This window comes from Rhinopithecus bieti, unplaced genomic scaffold (assembly GCF_001698545.2).
Source record: "Rhinopithecus bieti isolate Rb0 unplaced genomic scaffold, ASM169854v2 scaffold_47444, whole genome shotgun sequence".
Classification (NCBI taxonomy): Eukaryota; Metazoa; Chordata; class Mammalia; order Primates; family Cercopithecidae; genus Rhinopithecus; species Rhinopithecus bieti.
This window is the reverse complement of record NW_016819781.1, coordinates 1,047,654-1,068,309: the sequence shown is the minus strand read 5'-3', so window position 1 is coordinate 1,068,309 and position 20,656 is coordinate 1,047,654. Positions and strand designations below refer to the sequence as shown.

Here is a 20,656-nt window from a genome sequence, read left to right as displayed (position 1 = left end):
AAAAAAAAAAAAAAAAAAAAAAAAAGAAATGGGGAAAGGATTCCTGATTTAATAAATGGTGCTGGGAAAACTGGCTAGCCATATGTAGAAAGCTGAAACTGGATCCTTTCCTTACACCTTATACAAAAATTAATTCAAGATGGATTAAAGACTTAAATGTTAGACTAAAACCATAAAAACCCTAGAAGAAAACTTAGGCAATACCATTCGGGACATAGGCATGGGCAAGGACTTCAGTCTAAAACAACAAAAAACACGGCAACAAAAGCCAAAATTGACAAATGGGATCTAACTAAACTAAAGAGTTTCCGCACAGCAAAAGAAACTACCATCAGAGTGAACAGGCAAGCTACAGAATGGGAGAAAATTTTTGCAATCTACTCATCTGAAAAAGGGTTAATATCCAGAATCTACAGAGAACTCAAACAAACTTACAAGAAAAAAACAAACAACCCCATCAAAAAGTGGGCAAAGGATATGAACAGACACTTCTCAAAAGAAGACATTTATGCAGCCAACAGACACATGAAAAAATGTTCATCATCACTGGCCATAAGAGAAACGCAAATCAAAACCACAATGAGATACCATCTCACACCAGTTACAATGGCAATCATTAAAAAGTCAGGAAAGAACAGGTGTTGGAGAGGATATGGAGAAATAGGAACACTTTTACACTGTTGGTGGGCCTGTAAACTAGTTCAACCATCGTGGAAGACAGTGTGGCAATTCCTCAAGGATCTAGAACTAGAAATACCATTTGACCCAGCCATCCCAGTACTGGGTACCCAAAGGATTATAAATCATGCTGCTGTAAAGACACATGCACACATATGTTTACTGCGGCACTATTCACAATAGCAAAGACTTGGAACCAACCTAAATGTCCATCAATGACAGATTGGATTAAGAAAATGTGGCACCTATACACCATGGAATACTATGCAGCCATAAAAAAGGATGAGTTCAGGTCCTTTGTAGGGACATGGACGAAGCCAGAAACCAACATTCTCAGCAAACTATCACAAGGACAGAAAACCAAACACCGCATGTTCTCACTCATAGGTGGGAATCGAACAATGAGAACACTTGGACACAGAAAGGGGAACATCACACACCAGCGCCTGTCTTGGGGTGAGGGGAGCAGGGAGTGATAGCATTAGGTGATATACCTAATGTAAATGACAAGTTAATGGGTGCAGCACACCAACATAGCACATGTATACATATGTAACAAACCTGCACGTTGTGCACATGTGCCCTAGAACTTGAAGCATAAAAAAAGAAGAAGAAAAGAAAAAAAAGAGAAAAAAAAATGATATCCTCTACAGGGATTGGTCAAAATAACTAATAAAAGAGAGCTATAATCCACCCCACCCCCCCAAAAAAAAGAAATTTTGTTTTCTTTTTTTATAATGGTCCTTATGCTGGATTTATTTATCCTGAAATGGCAGGCAACTGTAGCTGCAGACCTCAATCTATGGTACATATCAAGCAATTCAGTTTTTTCTTGTAATGTCATGACTTTTCTCTGCTTCTTGGGAGTACTTCCAGCATCTCTAACGACACTTCATATGGGTCCCATGGTGTTATTCGAGCTTTATAGTACTGCACTAAACACCATGAAAAATATGCAAGAACTGCCAGAGATCGCATCTTATGGTGAGACACACTTTACTGGAGTGACAACGGCTCACTCAGAGATCATGAGCATCTCACAGTGTTTTAAGAGAACACTTGCAATACTTAAGCTCACCACAATGGCAACAGGAGATGGTTACAAAATTATTACAGTTGTACAGTTGTACTAAATTGATTTTATGTAGCTATGATCTAATACTGCATCTTTGCATTTGTTCATATTTCTCTCGACTATGAAACGTACCATGTGCGATCTGTTTGTGTATGTAAGTTTTCATAAATTTTAAGTTTTTATAACAGATTTGTGTCAGCCTAGTGCAGTGGCTCATGCCTGTAATCCCAGCACTTTGGGAGGCCAAGGTGGGTGGATCACTTGAGGTCAGGAGTTCGAGACCAGCCTAGCCAACATGTCAAAACCCTGTCTCTACTGAAAATACAAAAATTAGCTGGGTGTGTTGACAGACACATGTAATCCCAGCTACACAGGAGGCTAAGGCAGGAGAATCACTTGAATCCGGGAGGTGAAGGTGCAGTTAGCCAAGATCACGCCACTGCACTCTAGCCTGGGTGACGAGAGCGAGAATCTGTCTTAAAAAAAAAAAAAAAAAAAGAAAAAACTTGTGTCTATTTTATGGTAGTAAATTATAAAATTGGTATTTATGTGTGTTTCTTGCATTCATGACATACCTTTTCTTAATTCTTTTATATTCCCAGGCTGCACAGTTTGGCTTCAAGTTTTTTCAAAATGTCGCAAATGTCCAAAATTTTCTAAAATGTTTATCAAAAAAAAAAATCCACATATAAGTAGACCCATAAATTTCAAACCCATTTTGTTCAAGGGTCAACTGTACAGTAAATACATTCATCAGTAGCATAGTTGTTTGTCACCATTATTGAGTATTCTGTGCTACACATAATTGTATAAGCTATATCTTACAGATCTGGCAGCACAACGTGTTCACAACAGCATTGCCACAAACACGCAAGTAAAGTATTAATAGATGACAGGAATTCTAATCCTATGAGACCATTATCACATATTCAGTTTGTCCCTGATGAACCAAATTTTCTTCAAAAATATATATTCATCTTTTAATCAAATACATGTTATTTTTAAAACTATTTTGTGAAATTCTTGAAGAAAAACTAAACACTTTAAAATTACTTCCCTCCAGAGCCTTTTCTGCTACTGCTAAGCTTTTTTCTATAAGATGGTATAATAACACCAAGCCACATTACTGTGGCACAAGACAGATACAAGATACAGAATTTCACAAGAATAGACTCTTACACTGATAACACATTATAAGTTCTGTCTACAAGCAATATGCATTTGGGAACCCTCTTTAATAATGCCATCTCTTAGCCTGGCGTGGTGGTGCATGCCTGTAGTTCCAGCTACTCAAGAGGGTGAGGTGGGAGGATGACTTGAGCCTGGGAGATTGACGCTGCAGTGATGGGGCAACCTGCATATCAGCACCACTGCACAATGATGGCACCACTGCACACCAGCCTGAGTGACAGAGCAAGACCCTGTCAAATAAAATAAAAAATAAAATAATACCATCTCACCTTTTTCTATCCTTTCCCAATAGTAGGCTACTCCAATGAGGCAGTTTTCCTGAATTTATCACAGTGACTTTTTTTCTTGCTAAAACATTACAACTTAATATTCTTTCTTAACGTTCATATCCCTATTCCTTGGTTTATGCAAGGACACACTGAGGTTCATTTCTGTTTTCATGGAATATGTTCACTGAATCACTTTTTTTTTTTTTTTTTTTTTTAGATGGAGTCTCACTCTGTTGCCCAGGCTGGAGTGCAATGGCACAATCTCAGCTCACTGCAACCTCCACCACCTGGGATCAAGCGATTCTCCTGCCTCAGCCTCCAGAGTAGCTGGGATTACAGGGGCACGCCACCACACCCAGCTAATTTTTGTATTTTTAGTAGAGATAGGGTTTCACCATGTTAGTCAGGCTGGTCTTGAACTCCTGACCTCGTGATCCACCCACCTCGGCCTCCCAAAGTGCACCACCGCACCCGGCCTGCTGAATCATTTTTCTAAACTGATCCAACACGTTAACAGCTCCCTTACTCTAAGTGCTTGTTTACTATAGAGAGGCAAGCATTTCCTGACCTCAGTCTCTGTGCTCCAGCTCTTTTCATGCCTGAAGGAAAATCCAAGGACTTTTAAGATCAGAATCTACAAAGTTTTAGATAATGATGTACATACTTGTCCTCACTATGATCAATTTCTGCATATCTCACAGCAGCACACAAAGACACAGCCTACAAAAGCCAGAGGCATGAGTTTGCCCCATGCTGGCGTTAATTGCCGTAATACTACATAACTCACTTTTGTGGAACATTCTGTCCTTGGCACAGTTTTTGCACTTGTAAATTCATTCATGGCCCTTAATGCACATTGCAGGGGTTGAATGAAGAGTGAGAAAGGTCTTTTCTGTGTTGGAATTTTGTTCAGTTCTTGGCCTCGTGGGTTTCTTTTTCTCGACACTTTTCAAGATGTGCACTATCCATGGTATCTATCCCCTCAACTCCTGCACAATAACCTGGAGCCAGCACTGAGTGCCCTTCAATTAACAGAGCTTTATCCAGTCCTGTCTCTGAGATCAGCTATTGGCCCAGGGACCTAGCAGAGTTTTGCTTCCTAACAATAAGGGGGGGTCACTGAAGTTTATAAACGTATCAAAGAGCCCCACGTTCATGTTGAGATTCCAAGCAAACTTACTAATTTTGTTTTTTGGGATTTTGTTGTTGTTGTTTTGAGACAGGATCTTGTTCTTTCACCCAAGCTAGAGTGCAGTAGCATGACCATGGCTCTCTGTAGCCTCGACCTCCCAAGCTTGAACGATCCTCCCACCTCAGCCTCCTGAGTAGCTGGGACTACAGGCATGCACCACCACACCAAGCTAACTTTTTTTATTTTTTGTGGAGATGGTATCTCGTCTCATTGCCCAGGCTGGTCTCAAACTCCTGGGCTCAAGCAATCTGCCCCCCTCAGCTTCCCAAAATCCTGGGATTACAGTCGTGAGCCACTGTACCCAGCCACTAATTTTGAATAAACATTTTTTTCCTGATAAATAAATCACTTTGTTGTAGTTGACTACTTGGCATTTAGGAAAAGCAGTTAGTGAATTTATCATCAATATCACAAGGCTAATGTTTAGCTGGCACACACAGGAATGATCATAGCAGTTGTTAAATTATTGAAATACATAATGGTTGATAAATAGGTTCTGCCCCCCCACCCTACTCCCACGTCCTACCTCACTGAGACTGACTTAATCTGTTTCCTAGGACACCCTGGCTCTCCCCAAATCCAGAAACTAAAAGAGTTTATGCTGGCAAAGCAATTAGCTGAGCAGATGCATAGCTGTTGCTCATTCTGACTGATCAGCATCCAAGCCACTCAAATTGTTAAATATTTTGAATAATAATCCTGAGCCATCACGGTGTCAAAGACATGATACACATGAGCAACATAAACCCATCCAGTGGTTTAAAAAAAAAAAAAATCTCGCCCAGCGGTTCTCAAACTTAAGCATGTAGCAGCGTCATCTGGGGAGCTTGTTAAAACTTCACTGTCAGCCCTACCCTCAGAGATTCTGAGTCAGCAGGTCCAGGGTGGGGCCTGGGAATTGGCATTTCTCACAGTTCTCAAGTGGTGCTGATGCTGCTGGTTCACAGGTCCTCAGAACAGTTCTCTGTTAGAAATTCTCTGTCTCCAAAACAGTGCTTCTCAAACATCAATGTTAACAAGAATCACACAGATTATAATTCAATGCATCTGGGGTGGAACTGGAAGTGCTATAGTTCTACCAAGCTCCCAGGTGATGCTAACGTCTATGTATGACCACATAATGAAAGTCCTACTTATATGTTTTTTGATTTTGTTTTGTTTCATTTTTGTTTTTGAAACAGTGTCACTCTTTCACCCAGGCTGGAGTGCAGTGGTGCGATCTCAACTCACTGCAGCCTCCACCTCCTGGGTTCAAGTGATTCTCCTGCCTCAGCCTCCTGAGTGGCTGGGATTACAGGTGCACACCACCATGCCTGGCTAATTTTTGTATTTTTGGTATAATGAGATGGGGTTTCACCATGCTGGCTGGTCTGGTCTCGAACTCCTGACCTCAAGTTATCCACCCACCTTGGCCTCCCAAAGCGTTGGTATTACAGGTGTGAGCCACCACACCCAACCCCTAATTATAAGTTCTTTATCCTCTCTGTCTATAATTACTTGTTCACCCTTCTTTCATTTACTTTTTAAACGTTTTTTTTTTTTTGCTTTGCCTTCTTTTGCTCTTCCTTTCCCCCTTTTCCTCTTACCAGTTTTCTTCTCTTCCTTTCCTTTCTCTTTTACTCCTTTTCTTTCCAGTCTGTTTTCTTGTAGATTTTCAAGATTTAAAATTCCCAACCCATTCTCAGGATTCTCTTCCTGGTTAATTTTTTTGAAAAAACAAAATAAAACAAAACAGGCCAGGCACGGTGGCTCACGCCTGTAATCCCAGCACTTTGGGAGGCCGAGGTGGGCGGATCACGAGGTCAGGAGATCAAGACCATCCTGGCTAACACGGTGAAACCCCGTCTCTACTAAAATACAAAAAAATTAGCCGGGCATGGTGGTGGGCACCTGTAGTCCCAGCTACTCGGGAGGCTGAGGCAGGAGAATGGTGTGAACCCGGGAGGTGGAGCTTGCAGTGAGCCAAGATCGTGCCGCTGCACTCCAACCTGGGCAACAGAGCGAGACTCCATCTCAAAATAAAAAAAAAATGAAACCCTGACTTCTTAAAAAGAGACTTCACCCAGACTGTCGTGGAGCTTCATGAGTCCAACAATGAGGTAAGAAATTAGTCTAGGGAAACAAAGAAGGCAGTCAAGTGCAAAGGGAAAGCCCAGATGGCTTCTTTTCTAGGCCAGGAGCTTTCTTCCAGGACTAGAAACTTGCCATGCTTACTGACTAGCTCTGTCTCTGCAAAACATAAAAAAAAAATCAATGAGTGAATTTGGCCATTTTCTGGATTGTAGTAGTGCTTATTCTAGTAGAGAATAAATAAACCTCTGTGAGCCATCAGCTTGTACTCTCCCTGTCCTTGGGCTAGGCAAGCTTCTTAGCAGCAAATTCCACGAAAAAGTCTACAAGCCCTAGCACTGAAAGACAGAGGTACTGGGCCAGCCTTGCTTGACTTCCAAAAACCCCAGGGACTTGGCCGGAGTTTGTTGGTGTAGTAGCTGTGTCTGAGCATTCATTATGAACCATCTTCTTTTCAAATGCTGTGGAGAGAAGTTCAAGAAAAGTTAATTCCATAAGGAAAAGGAGAATGGAAATGGTAGACGTCTTCCTGGTGCAGAGAAAAAAGGAATTCACTCTGAATTCAGACCATCCAGTGCTAAACGGCTTTCTGAGAGACCTACATATTTCAGCTGACCCTGTGTTCCTTCCTACATGAGAAGCAACCCGGGCTGGATTCTAAATTAATTCCAGCTATCATAAGTTATCTAAACTTGTTGTACCTGGACTATCTTACCTGTAGACAGACACCATTACCTTAGCTAACTGGGCACTTACAAGATAATATGTATGAAAATAATGCTTACAATGGAGCTCACGCTTTGAAGCAGTGGTTTTCCAGTGGGGACAATTTTGCCCCTTCGGGAGCCACTTGTGGTTATTACCACTTGTGGTTATTACCACTTGGAGGTGCTACTGACGTCTAGTGGGTAGAAGTCAGGGATGCTGCTAAACAGCCTATAATGCACAGGACAGCCCCCTATAACAAAGCCTTATTGGCCCAAAGCGTCAGGAATGCTGTGGTTAAGAAAGCTTGCTTGGAAGATGTTCAGTTTGTGTCAACATCCATTTTTCCTTCTTGAATGAAAATGAGACAAAAGATGGAGGAGAAATAGATGAGGATAAGATCTAAAATATATAAGCATGAATAAAATTTCTGGCTGTGATGGAGGATGCATGCCAATGAAAAAGAGAAAGAGAGAATAAGCAATGAACAAAGTCATTGAAAATATTTCAAATACCTTTTCTAATTTTTAAAAAAAATTTGTTAATACATATATTAGTCTGTTTTCACGTTGCTGATAAAGACATATCCAAGACTGGGTAATTTATAAAGAAAAAGAGGTTTAATAGATTCATAGTTCCATGTGACTGGGGAGGCCTCACAATTCTGGCAGAAGGCAAAAGTCATGTCTTACATGGCAGCAAGCAAGAGAGAATGAGAGTCAAGCAAATGGGGAAACTCCTTATAAAACCATCAGCTCTCATGAGATGCATTCACTACCATGAGAACAGTATGGAGGAACTGCCCCCATTATTCAATTATCTCCCACCGGTCCCTCCCACAACCCTTGGGAATTATGGGAGCTACAATTCAAGATGAGATTTGAGTGGGGACACAGCCAAACCATATCAATACATAATACTTCTACATATTGATGGGGTACATGTGACATTTTGTTACATGCCTACTTCAAATACCTCTACAGAGGCAGCCATTGTCTCCATCTGACAGTTTTCATGCAACACATGACTAAAGGCCCAGAGCTGGATATATTAAAAAAACAGAAAGAGAGATTTTGCTATTTTTGTTTTATTATAGAATCTACAATTTCTCATTTTGGTTGTTCTTGTTGCTCTGTAGATTTGAGGAACATTGGCCATGGCCATGTTCAGGATTTTTTCTGACATCAGTTTCTGAAAGTGACAAATAATCAGGTGCAGGGGTCAGCAAACTGCTGCTGTTTTTTGCACATCCTACTAGCTGAGAATGGTTTTTGCATTTTTCAAAGGTGGCAAAAAAAAAAATGAGGAACATGCAACAAAGACTGTGGGTGGCCCATAAAGCTAAAATAGTATCTGTTCCTTTAGAGAAAACATTTGCCAACCCTTGATCTAGTGCATAAAAGTGTCATTTCTTTACTCTCTAAATAATTAGAGCAAAATAACAAGTGAATGGGAATTTATGACTCATTAAATCAAACTTACAGGAAACTCATTATTATAGGGTTAAGACTTTAGTATTCTTCTCAACAGCAAAATCGTGTCTTCAAATTCTTAAGTGAAAATCTCATCTATTTAATATTACTCTGCTTACTTCTCATTTGGTGATGGGATGGAAGGATTGGAGATGGGAGAAGGATATGTAGAAATAGGTTATAAAAGATGAAAATAAGGCAAACACATTACTGATTCTGCGTATAAGGCCCTCAGTTTTCTGATTCTTGGCTGTCCACAAGTGAACTAGTCATGGCATAAAAGTGAAATAAGATCCAAAGTCTGTCAAAGTTCCGGGTTCTGAGATGACATGTTTAATGATGTCATAGAGAAGTTACCCACGTATTCCGGGCAGGATACTGTAATAAATAGGAGACAGCTGCAGTGATCCAACTAAACCAACAGGGGATTTTCATCAGCACTTCCCTGGTGTAATCATGGTGCAGATTATTAATGACATGGTAAGTATTTATTTGGCTTCACTGAATATTTCAAATGTGGCCATCTTGGGAACAGATTTGAAAAACGTTAAGAATGTATTCTCTTTATCCAGTATTCCATCATTGCATTGTAGCAAGGGGAGAGTTTTAAATTCTTGCTCTGTATCTTGTTCCTTGAGGGATGGCACTATCTAGAAAAGCAGCCAAGGGGCAAATTGATAAAGAAGGGCTTTCTTCCTCCTGGACTCTTATTTCCTGCTTGACTTCAGATGAATTCTAGACCAGCTCTTAGTATATCCCATCCTGTATCTGATCCCATGGATCCTACCTCAGTTGTGCCTGGAAAATTCCATGGAAGTAAGGGATCCCACACCTTTTCTCTTATCCTAGGAAAGAGAATAGAAACCCCAGATGTGGAATGGAGTGGGAAAATTGTGACCAGTAGTATCAAGAATCCCTTAGGTAGGTACTTTGTAGTGCCACCTTCTACTCGTTTCCCAATGTTGCTGTCACAACAAATCTAAATTCGTGTACAGGACAGAGATAATTCTTGATTTATAAAGGAGAAAATTGCCTCTAAAAGAGAAGTTCAGGGCTACTTCGTTTAAGAGGTGGTGTGGGCATTAGAATCCAGACCTTCTGATGCCTGCCCTCATTACAGGAAGTCAAGAGCTGGAGGAGGGGAGAGGGTTTAGGGCCTGAGCCTCATGTCCACCAGCACCCGCAGATTTAGACTTCTGACATTTTCCCCAAAGGTGGCTATACGGATCACAAAAATGACACTGACCAGATTAAAAGAGAGCACTGCCCTATAACCTTGATATAAGAACATATTTTGAAACATCACACATTTGCTAATGCTTTTGACACTTATTTTTTTAATGTTCTGGGGATGTCACAGAATAGCCCAGAGCCTTATTCCCTCAGAAGACCTTTCCTTTCCTCTCCAGGGACCTTTTCGGAGGCCCTGCTCTCCATCCTATCTTTATTCAGATGCCACTTTCTTTTTGAGGTTGACCTTGGCCATCCGGACTACAGTTGTAATCCAACCCCCATTCTTCATTCCTACGTCATTTTTTTTTAATTTTCTTTATTAGCAGTTATCACTAATATACTACAAATATTACCTATTGACCTTACGGTAAGCTTCCCATTCTAAAATGTAAACTCCATGGAGACAGAATGCATAGTTTTGTTTGTTTTGTTTTGTTTGCCACAGTGGTATCCTAGCAGTTTGTGCAGTACCTGGCATAGTATAGGCCTCAATAGGTATGTGTTAAATAAATACCTAAACTGTGAGAGTATTTCCTTCAGATAATTTAGTCAAGTCAAGTTCATGGGTCTAACTAGGCCAGCTCACACCCAAACAACAAATACTGGAAAGTGAAGAGTGCTGGGAGCTTGTAAGGATGGCATCTACCTTATAACTTCAGAAGCAAGTGAGAAATAAAGGCTTGGCATGGCTCTCTGAAGTGTTAGTTACTCCATCCTAGAGGAATATTGATAAAGAAAGAGAGTGCATCTTCTTTGAGTCATCATTTCCACCTGATTGAAACTAAACAAAGTAGCCACGTAATTGTCCAGGCTATCATAGAGCAGGTATGTTGTATTAGTCTGTTTGCATACTGCTATGAAGAAATGCCCAAGACTTGGTAATTTATAAAGAAAAAGAGATCTAATGAACTCACAGTTCCACATGGCTGGGAAGGCCTCACAATCATGGCAAAGGCAAAGGAGGAGCAAAGGCATGTCTTACATGGTGGCAGGTAAGACAGTGTGTGCAGGGGAAACTGCCCTTTATAAAACTGTCAGATCTTTTGAGACTTACTCACTGTCACAAGAACAGCATGGGAAAAACCTGCCCTCATGATTCAATTACCTCCCACCAGGTCCCTCCCATGCCATGTGGGGATTATAGGAGCTACAGTTTAAGATGAGATTTGGATGGGGATACAGCCAAACCGTATCACATGTCATTTGTATGGATTAAACCCATCCATAGTGGGAATAGGCCTGGCTTGGCTTAATCCAATTAACAATCCCATCCCCCTCCTCTCAATGTTTGGTCCGGGAATAAGCACACAGTGCAATTAGGGCCAATGAAAGGGAGAATAAGTTCTAATTCTATGATGAACTCAGGAGTGGTTAAGGAAATAGGAACCGGAGTCAGGCTGCCTAGGATACCAATGCCAACTACACCACTCACCAGATAATTGATCAGATAAAGTTAGTGAACTTCAGTTTTTTCATTTGTAAAATAGAGATAATAATAGTATACACATCATAGTGCTGTTGTAAAGATTATGGTAGAGAATATAGGGCACAGAGTAAATTAGTTACAATTGTTGCAATTCCAGTGAGAAAAGGGAAAATCTTGAACAGAGTACTATATATTGGCAAATCATTCATTCATCAAGAAGACACTCAGGCTGGGCAAGGTGGCTCACATCTGTAATCCCAGCACTTTGGGAGACTGAGGTGGGAGGATGGCTTGAGTCCAGGAGGCAGGGGCTGCGGTGAGCTGAGATCGCACCACAACACCCCAGCCTGGACGAAGAGCCAGACCCTGTCTCCAAAAAATTAAATTAAATTAAATTAAAGAAAACACTGCATGAGCATTTACTTGATGAGTACTCTATAAGCACTTATGTGTCAGTTAGGGATCATGGGAGGTACAGGAATGAATCAAGATTAAGTCCTGTAAGGACTTGGGGAGATCAATCATGCATGAAATAACTAGTGTAGGACTAGTCACTTCTCATAAAGCAAGCAAATATAGATGCAGTCATCTGAGCCCCAGGAAGGGAAACCTTGATTTACTTAGATGATACAAACAGTTGATGGGAAATTCACTTGACATTCAGCAAGAAGCATGTCAAATCCTTAAATGTATAGTTTTAACCATAGCTGTAATACTGATCACTTCCCCCCAAAAAACAAGAACTGAATCAAGGTATGAGATTAGTACTTCTCCTTTGAAAGTTCACTAGTCATGCATGTTTAGGCCCTTGTTTAATAAAAATCCAGCACTATAGATATCCACCCTGAACAGCAGTTCACCCCCACCCTCCAGCCCCCATCCCTCCCTGGCCAACCTGTTTCCCCTCAGAGGTAACTACCGCTATCAACTTCCATTACCAACCTTTTTGGTGCATATACTTCCATGATTTATATGTACTTACAAAGAGAAATATATTTGACATGAGGGACATTTAGAGAAGGTGGGGTCAGCTAGAGAACAATGGCATGGGATACCTGGTTAAGGTTTTTAAGAACTAACATGGCCAGATATGGTGGCTCACACCTGTAATCCCAGCACTTTGGGAAGCTGAGGCAGGAGGATCACTTGGGCCCAGGAGTTTGAGACCAGCCTGTGCAACAGAGTGATACCCTGGCTCTAAAAAACACAAAAACAAAAGCAAAACTAACCTGTCATCTTATTCTCTACAAAATGTCATGAGACATTTCCTCATTTATTTTCTGGTTTCAGAATGAATTTAAAGCATTTCTGACAGCTGCTGGACACAAACTCGCAGTGGTTGAATTTTCTTCAAAATGGTGTGGTCCCTGCAAAAGGATGGTACCTGTTTTCCATGTAAGTACAACCAGTACCTATCTCATAGTTTTAGAAGAAATTTAAAGTTCCAGAATATTTTTCCCAGTAATTCTTAAAAGTTTGGCACTTATGAGCCACTATGGAGCCATAGTTTTTTGAAGCACCCTGATTAACTTGAAGATAATCTACTGAGATCTAATTAGATAATGAGTGTACACACCAGAAAATTAATACTACTTGTCCACAGGTAATTCTGCAAGGAACATCCCAAGATGTGAAAAGGAGTTCAATTGTACAAATTAATGGAGTCTTCATATTATAGCAATGACATTTTACCACAATTTCAAGAGTTCAGAACTTTCAAACACTGGATTAGAATACAGATAAATACAATATTTGTTTTTAAATATAACATAAAAGAATAAATTTCTCCCAGTTCTTCAACCTTATTATCAAAACAAACCATGTGTCTTTATGTTATTTATCCTACAGCTTTATTGATGTATAATTGTTAAATATCTTTATTGAGGTATAATTATTAAATAAACAAAATCTGTTTATTTAATGTATACAATTGATGTCAGGACATATGATACACCCATTATATTATTACCACAATCAAAATCCATCACCTCCAAATGAAATCTTGTGTACATTTGCTTTTGTGTGTGTGCATGTATGTGTGATAAGAACACTTAACATGAAATCTACACTAAATTTTTAAGTGTGCAACACCCTCATGTTAACTATAAGCACTGTGTTGTATATTACAGTGGTCCCCAACTTTTTGACATCAGGGACCAGTTTTGTGGAAGACAATTTTTGCATGGACTATGGGTTAAGGTAGAGGGTGCGGGGATGGTTTCAGGAAGAAACTGTTTCACCTCAGATCATCAGGTATTAGATTCTCATAAGTAGTGCAACCTCACTCCCTCACATGTGCAGTTCACAATACGGTTCTTGCTCCTATGAGGATCTAATTCCATGCTGATCTGACAGGAGGCAGAGCTCAGGCAGTAATGATCACTCACCCACCACTCACCTCCTGCTGTGCAACCTGGTTCCTAACAGGCCGTAGACCAGCCCTGGGACTGAGGATCCCTGGTTATATCAGATCTCTAGAACTTATCATCCTGTGCAATTGTATCTTTATACCCATTAAACAACTCTTTCACTCCTTCCCTGTTCCCTGGCATCCACCATTATATTTTCTGCTTCTGTAAGTTGACTATATTTTACATACTTCATAAACATTGAATCATACAGTATTTATTCTATGGTGACTCACTCGTTTCACTTAGCATGATGTCCTCCAGGTCCACACGTGTTGTTGCAATGAGGCAAATAATACGCCTTGCATGTTCCTTTCTTGTCCTTGATTTACTTTGTAAAATATTCTACTGAGTTGTACTTACATATTTATATTCAAATCTTTTGTCCACATACACATTGGTTCATGTCTTTATAGTCTCCAAATGAACCTTTTTCTATCTATACCATATTTTATCTGGTTAATTTCTGTAATATCCTACTTAACAGTTTGTAACATTTTATTTATTTATTTTTGGCATAATCTACTGCAGAAAGAATCTCAGGGTACTTTTTTCATTTTTCCTTATTGTATACAACTTTACATGTTTTTATGGTCAATTTTGTGAAGTTTATTCCTTCAAATATAAAGAATATTCTACACAGCTGACAATACTCTGGTTTATTTTCAGCAAGGTTTCTAACATTTCAACTTTTTTTAATCCACCTGAGCCTCAGTCACAGCCTGAGTTAATTTTAACCACAGTCACAATCTTTGATATTTAATTTAAAATGAACTTATATTCCGATAGAGAAACTGGTTACATAACATCACAACATCCCTTCTCTGCCTAAAATTCTTAGAATATCCAGAAGGGAGGCAAGCCATGGTGGTTGATGCCTGTAATCCCAGCACTTTGGGAGGACAAAGAGGGAGGATTGCTTGGGGCTGGGAGTTTCAGACCACCCTGGCCAACATAGTGAAACCCTGTCTGTATTTAAAAATAAAAAATAAAGAATATCCTGAGGGAACGTTTTAGTTTCTGACTGGCCCTACCATGCTGACACTGAAGACTTAGGAAAGAGGATCTCCTTGACTTTGCCACAGAATAGCTAGTGTTCAGTTTCAGGAATATAAATGTACTATATACACTCACAGGCCACAGAGTCAAAGCTGATGCAATTCCAATAACTAATAAGAGGCATTGTCACAAAATAAAACGAAATCTATGTCTTGGTAACCTCTGCCTCCCTCATATCTTCAGGCCCTAAGGGCAGTAACAGCTTGGCTTTTGCTACATCCAGGCTCTGCAGCCCCTCCTATGCCCATTCTAACTTAATAGATATAGTTAGTCCCTTTGTTTAAAAAAAAAAAAACTCAAATTATCCTAATTTGATTGTGCCATCTGTTTTCTGCAGGAATCCAGGCTAATGCAAATACAGTTTTTAAATTTTGGTGCGCCACTCTGTGAAATATTTCAGGTGTTTAAAAGGATTAAGTAGATCCATGTAAATATGTAATCATCTCCAGGACAACATATTATTAAGTAAAAAGAGCACAGTATAAAAAGTGTATAGAGTATGGCCCCATTTATGTAAAACAGACACATATATGTACATATAAGTATATTCGTAAGTATATAACCATACGTATATACACATATCATATATAATTTATACATGCAAACAAAGGAGAAGCAGAAAGATGCACATCAAACAAGTTTTTTTTCTGTGAAAAGGAGTGGAAATTGTGGGAAGATTGTGAATGGGGGAGTTTCATATTTTGCTTTATTTTTCTTGTAATGTTTGAACTTTTGCAAGAGAAGACATCTTGTATCATATGTGTACTTTCCTTTTAACTCATAGTATATGAGGGGGTTGGAGGAAGGCTTTACTTACCCTAGATCAGGGATCCCCAGCCCCCAAGCCATGGACCAGTACCGCTCCACAGGTCCGTGGCCTATTCAGAACTGGCCACACAGCAGGAGGTGAGCAGCCAGCGAGTAAGCATTACCTCCTGAGCTCCACCTCCTATTGTATTAGCAGCAGCATTACGTTTTCATAGGAGTACAAACCCTACTGTGAACTTCACATGCAAGGGATCTAGATTGCACACTCCTTATGAGAATTGAATACCTGATGATCTGAGGTAGAACAGTTTCATCCTGAAACCATCCCTCCACCCCCAGTCTGTGGGGGAAAAAAAGTCTTCCATGAAACTAGTCCCTAGTATCAAAAAGGTTAGATGACTGTATCAGTTAGAGATCAAAGCAAGAAACATAAACCACATTAGAACCAAATTAGAAAAAGATTTTAATACAAGGAATTAAATGCTCATAAAATCATCAGAGACTGAGTGAATGGGTTTGGGACAGAAACTCCACAAACCACTCTTCAGAACACCACAGACCTACCTGTGGAGATTCTAACTTTGCCATCATCAGAAGTCACAGGAAATGGGAGGCCATGATTGGGAGGTAAAAATCCACCAACAGAGCAGCGGTCAGAGAGTCAGAAGCAGGATTAGGCAGCTACTACAGCCACTATGGCCTCTGGACATCTAAGAAGTTGATTTCTGAACCCTGAGTCTGGCTGCCGCCACTGCTTGCCTCTAGCACAACCAGTACCCACAACCTTGCTTTCCACCAAAAAATAAGAAGAAAATAGTTTCTGTCTCATTCTGCCTTTCAAATTTCACTGGCATGCATCTAACTGGTAAGATGAAATTTGCATCCAGAACTCTAGCTACAAGGGAGGCAAAGAAATCTTCACCACTTTTCCTTTCCAGGCTCTCCAGGATGGTGAAATGGAAATTAGTTAGCAAAACCATTATTCAAGAGAGGGAAAGAGTTCAAGACATTTTCAGACACACAAAAACTAAAAGTTTACTAGCCACAGAATCTCTCTGAAGAAATCGCTAATGGATGTATTACAAGAAGAAAAAAACCAATGACTCATAAGAAAATGTGGGTTTTAAGAAGTGATTTAAATCATGCAAGAGCAGGGGTCAACAAACTTTTCCTGTAAAGGACAAGACGGAAAATATTTTCAGCTTTTCAGGCCATATGATCTCTGTCACAACTATTCAACTTTGCTGCTGTAGTGCAAAATCCAATGACAACACAAAAACAGATGGTCAACTAGTTCCAATAAAACTTTATTTAAAAGAACAGGTGGAGGGCTAGATTTGGTCCACAGGGCATAGTTTGCTGATCCTGGGCTAAGAGGACCACTAGGCATAAATCCCTGAAAAAAACATTTCTGGAAAAGGAGAGGCTATAATTTTGTTGAGAAATTGTATGGTGTGATCGGGGGAAGGCAATATGTAGTCTGTGAGGCTTACATATAGTGTGCAATGGAAGTGGCAAAAAATGAGCATGAAAAAGGAAGCTGAGGCCAGATCAAGTCGGATCTTGTGTTATAACTCAACAAACTGCTGTGGAGAGTCAAACAGGACAATTTTAAGGAGGATTTTGCCACAATCAAATGTGGCATTTAGAAAATATTTTTGGAGGTTGCACAAGAATAGGTTGGAAAGTCTAAAAGCAGGAAACCCAGGGTGAATGTCAGTAATGACAGGTTTTTCCAAAACTAGAGCCTTGACTTTTAGAGAAAAAGGAAAGATCAAATTCAGGAAACACATTTTAGAGTTAGATCAACAGAAATAAGCGACTAGAAATGCATGAGCTGTGATTTTAAGCAAACAATTCAAGATGCCATCAAGTGTCCTTAAGGTATGAACACAGCTGTCTGAAAAGACACCCAGGAGCTGACATTTACAGGCCACTGTTGTCACTGCGGCTGCTGTGGCTGCTGCCACTTCCTCTTCCCCTAGAACCACTACCAGCATCATGGTTGCCACCACTGCCACAGACGATTCCAGAACAAAACAGAAGTAGAAGGGAGTTACTTCTTCCCTCCTCCCCTTCCATTTCCTGCAAATACTTCCCATTGGAAGAACTTAATTGGAAGTCAGCCAGCAATAGAACCTGGAAAACCTAGTTTCCATACATAGTAGAGCACAGAGAGATGGCAACAGGGGTGGAAGGAAATTAGGCCAATGGTCAGCATAAAAATGTTGACATCACTTCAAGCAGAACAGCCTTCTACCACCAGCAGCACCAGCAGCTCCCAAAATGCCAGGCAAGAGAAAGTAGAGTTTGGCTCAGAAAGCTGTATCTGAAAGATCACTGAAGACAGACTCCTCCGACAGCTCTCCCAGGAGAAAGCCACTCTGCTATCCCTTCCTGCACCCCACAAGGTAAGTCTGGACCGACCACACACATTCCGTTATTTCTTTGCCAACCTTGAAACTCTAATCTTCAGTTTGGTTCTCTGACTCTGCTTCTGCCACTGGTCCTTACATCATCTGACCTTGGCATCATCTGGTATTTGACTTGATGCTTCAGGCTCCAGGCTGTAGTGAAATGTCAGAATGATGCTTAGTCCTCTTTAACAGCCTTTCTGTTCATTTCTTCATTTCTACTGAAAAGACACTTCCAGTGTATATTTTAATATTAACATCAAACTAATGGGAAATATTTATTTTTTATTTTGAAGGCAATGTCTGTGAAATACCAAAATGTATTTTTTGCTAATGTGGATGTGAACAATTCTCCGGTAAGAATCTTAAATCTTCCATGCGCATACTCAAAATCCAAATGCGTTGTAATGAATAGCACTGTCTCAGTAATTATTAATACATGATCAATTTAAAATCAAGTAGAATTTCACATTTTTTCTGATAAGCTACAGTAAACTTCCTCATTACACTTGTATGTTTTGTATTACTTAAAAGAAAAAAAAAATTAGCAAAAAACGGTGAGCTCTCCTGATACCCCCTCCCCTCTTAAGCTGTAGCAGGCCTCACTAATCAATCCCAGCTCTCTTCACCACTTGCTCTGGGCTCTGCCCCAGAATCCTCCTCAGCAGAGTTGCTCTAGGGAGACAATAGAAATCTGTTAAAGTTGAGCTCGAGGTGAAAGATGGTTTTCATCCCTGTGATGGATTGTTCATCAATTTCTTTCTTAGGGGGGTAGGGGACGGAGTTTCACTCTTGTTGCCCAGGCTGGAGTGCAATGGCTCGATCTTGGCTCACCATAACCTCCGTCTACTGGGTTCAAGCAATTCTCCTGCCTCAGCCTCCCGAGTAGCTGGGATTACAGGCATGTGCCACCACACCCAGCTAATTTTGTATTTTTAGTAGAGATGAGGTTTCCCCATGTTGGTCAGGCTGGTCTTGAACTCCCAACCTCAGGTGATCCACCCATCTCAGCCTCCCAAAGTGCTGGGATTACAGGTGTGAACCACCACACCTGGCCTTGTTAATCAATTTCTAAAACCTAACTCAGTGCCTTACAGACATCTTAATATATTTTGTTTTTCTCTTGCTATATCTTATGCTTTTGGGTGTTTTTTTTTTTGATGCATCAAAAGAAATTCCCAGAAATCCCTTCTTCTTGTATCTGGAGACATCCTTCCTCATCCCATCCCCCCCAAAAATAATCAACCCCATGACCTCAAAGTGTGTCATATTAATACACACAACGTCTCTACAAAATTATTATTTTTAACATGTTAATTTATAATGATGAAAGATACCAACAGATGGCCTATCCACATGTTAGAATGCATTTGAGCTTTAGAATGAAAAAAGTGATATCTACCATTCTGCCCTTTAATGATTTTGTGACCCACTGTAGTTCAACCTGCATAAACTTCAGTTCTTCATTTGTAAAACAGGATAATAATATTTAACCAAAGATAAAACGATATAAAATACATTAAATAAATGACATGGTGCCCAGAGCATAATAGAAGTTCCCTTTCTCCATTTCCTTCAAGCTTCATTAAAGTGTGAGTGTTTAATTGCCCTTTAGGATGAATCATAACCTATAAATTCAGAATACACAGCTAGGATGACTATCTCTTTACCTTTTCTATATTCACAGAGTTGTGCAATCATCATTACAATCAATTTTAGAACACTTTCATCACTCCAAGAAGAAACACTATACCCTTTAGTAGTTACACCAAATTCCCTCCATCCTCCACTCCCAAATCCTAGGCAACCATAAATCCACAGCAAGCAAAACAGATTTGCTATTCTGAACATTTCCTATGAAGGGAATCATAGAATATGTGGTCTTTAATCACTGGCTGATATCACTGCATACATTTTCAAGGTGCATTCATGTTATAGAACATATCAGTACTTTGGCCAGGCACAGTGGCTCACATCTGTAATTTCAGCACTTTGGGAGGCCCAGATTGGTGGATCACTTGAGGCCAGGAGTTCAAGACCAGCCTGGCCAACGTGGCAAACCCCCATCTCTACTAAAAATACAAAAATTGGCTGGGTGTGACGATGCACACCTGTAATCCCAGCTACTTGGGAGGCTGAGGCAGGAGAATCGCTTGAACCCGGGAGGCAGAGGTTGCAGTGAGCCCAGATCATGCCACTGCACTCCAGCCAGGGCAACAAGAGCAAAACTCCATCTCAAAAAAAAAAAAAAAAAAAAAAAAAGGTATAAACATTAGTGTACAAATTTTTGTGTAAATAAAATTTCCATTTCCCTTGGGTTTATATCCAGGATTGGAATTTTGGGGTAATATGTTAACTCTGTGTTTAACTTTCTGAGGAACTGACAAACTGTTTTCTAAAGCAGTTGCATCATTTTACATTCTCACCTGCAATGTATGGGAGCTCTGATTTATCCACATCCTTGCCAAGCTGTGTTATTGTCTGGCTTTTTTATTAGAGCTCATTGTCTTTTAAGGTAAAACAAAATGCATAAGTGTCTAATGGTAATTTATATATCAGTTGTTATCATTGTGTGGTCATGAAAAATTATAATACAGTGTGTGTTCAGGTGTGTGTGTGTGTGCGCACGCACGTGCTGTGAGTACCAGGGCAAGAGATTTAATGCCAATAAAATGATTGGTATATTAGAGAGAGAT

The 20,656-nt window shown here is 40.1% G+C and overlaps 1 protein-coding gene across 7 annotated transcripts in view; it reads left to right on the top strand.

Annotated features, from left to right (window-relative positions):
• The first annotated feature begins 9,017 nt into the window (after positions 1-9,017).
• Positions 9,018-20,656, top strand: part of TXNDC8 (thioredoxin domain containing 8) — a 36,871-nt gene continuing 25,232 nt past the window's right edge. For 4 of the 7 annotated variants that reach the window (XM_017859244.1, XM_017859246.1, XM_017859245.1 and 1 more), the window contains exons 1-3: positions 9,018-9,132; positions 12,602-12,706; positions 18,257-18,316. In XM_017859244.1, the coding sequence (XP_017714733.1) occupies positions 9,109-9,132; positions 12,602-12,706; positions 18,257-18,316 (189 nt within the window). In that variant the 5' untranslated portion in view covers positions 9,018-9,108. The remainder of the gene's footprint in view (positions 9,133-12,601; positions 12,707-18,256; positions 18,317-20,656) is intronic. The other 3 variants (XM_017859248.1, XM_017859249.1, XM_017859247.1) reach the window with 1 other exon arrangement.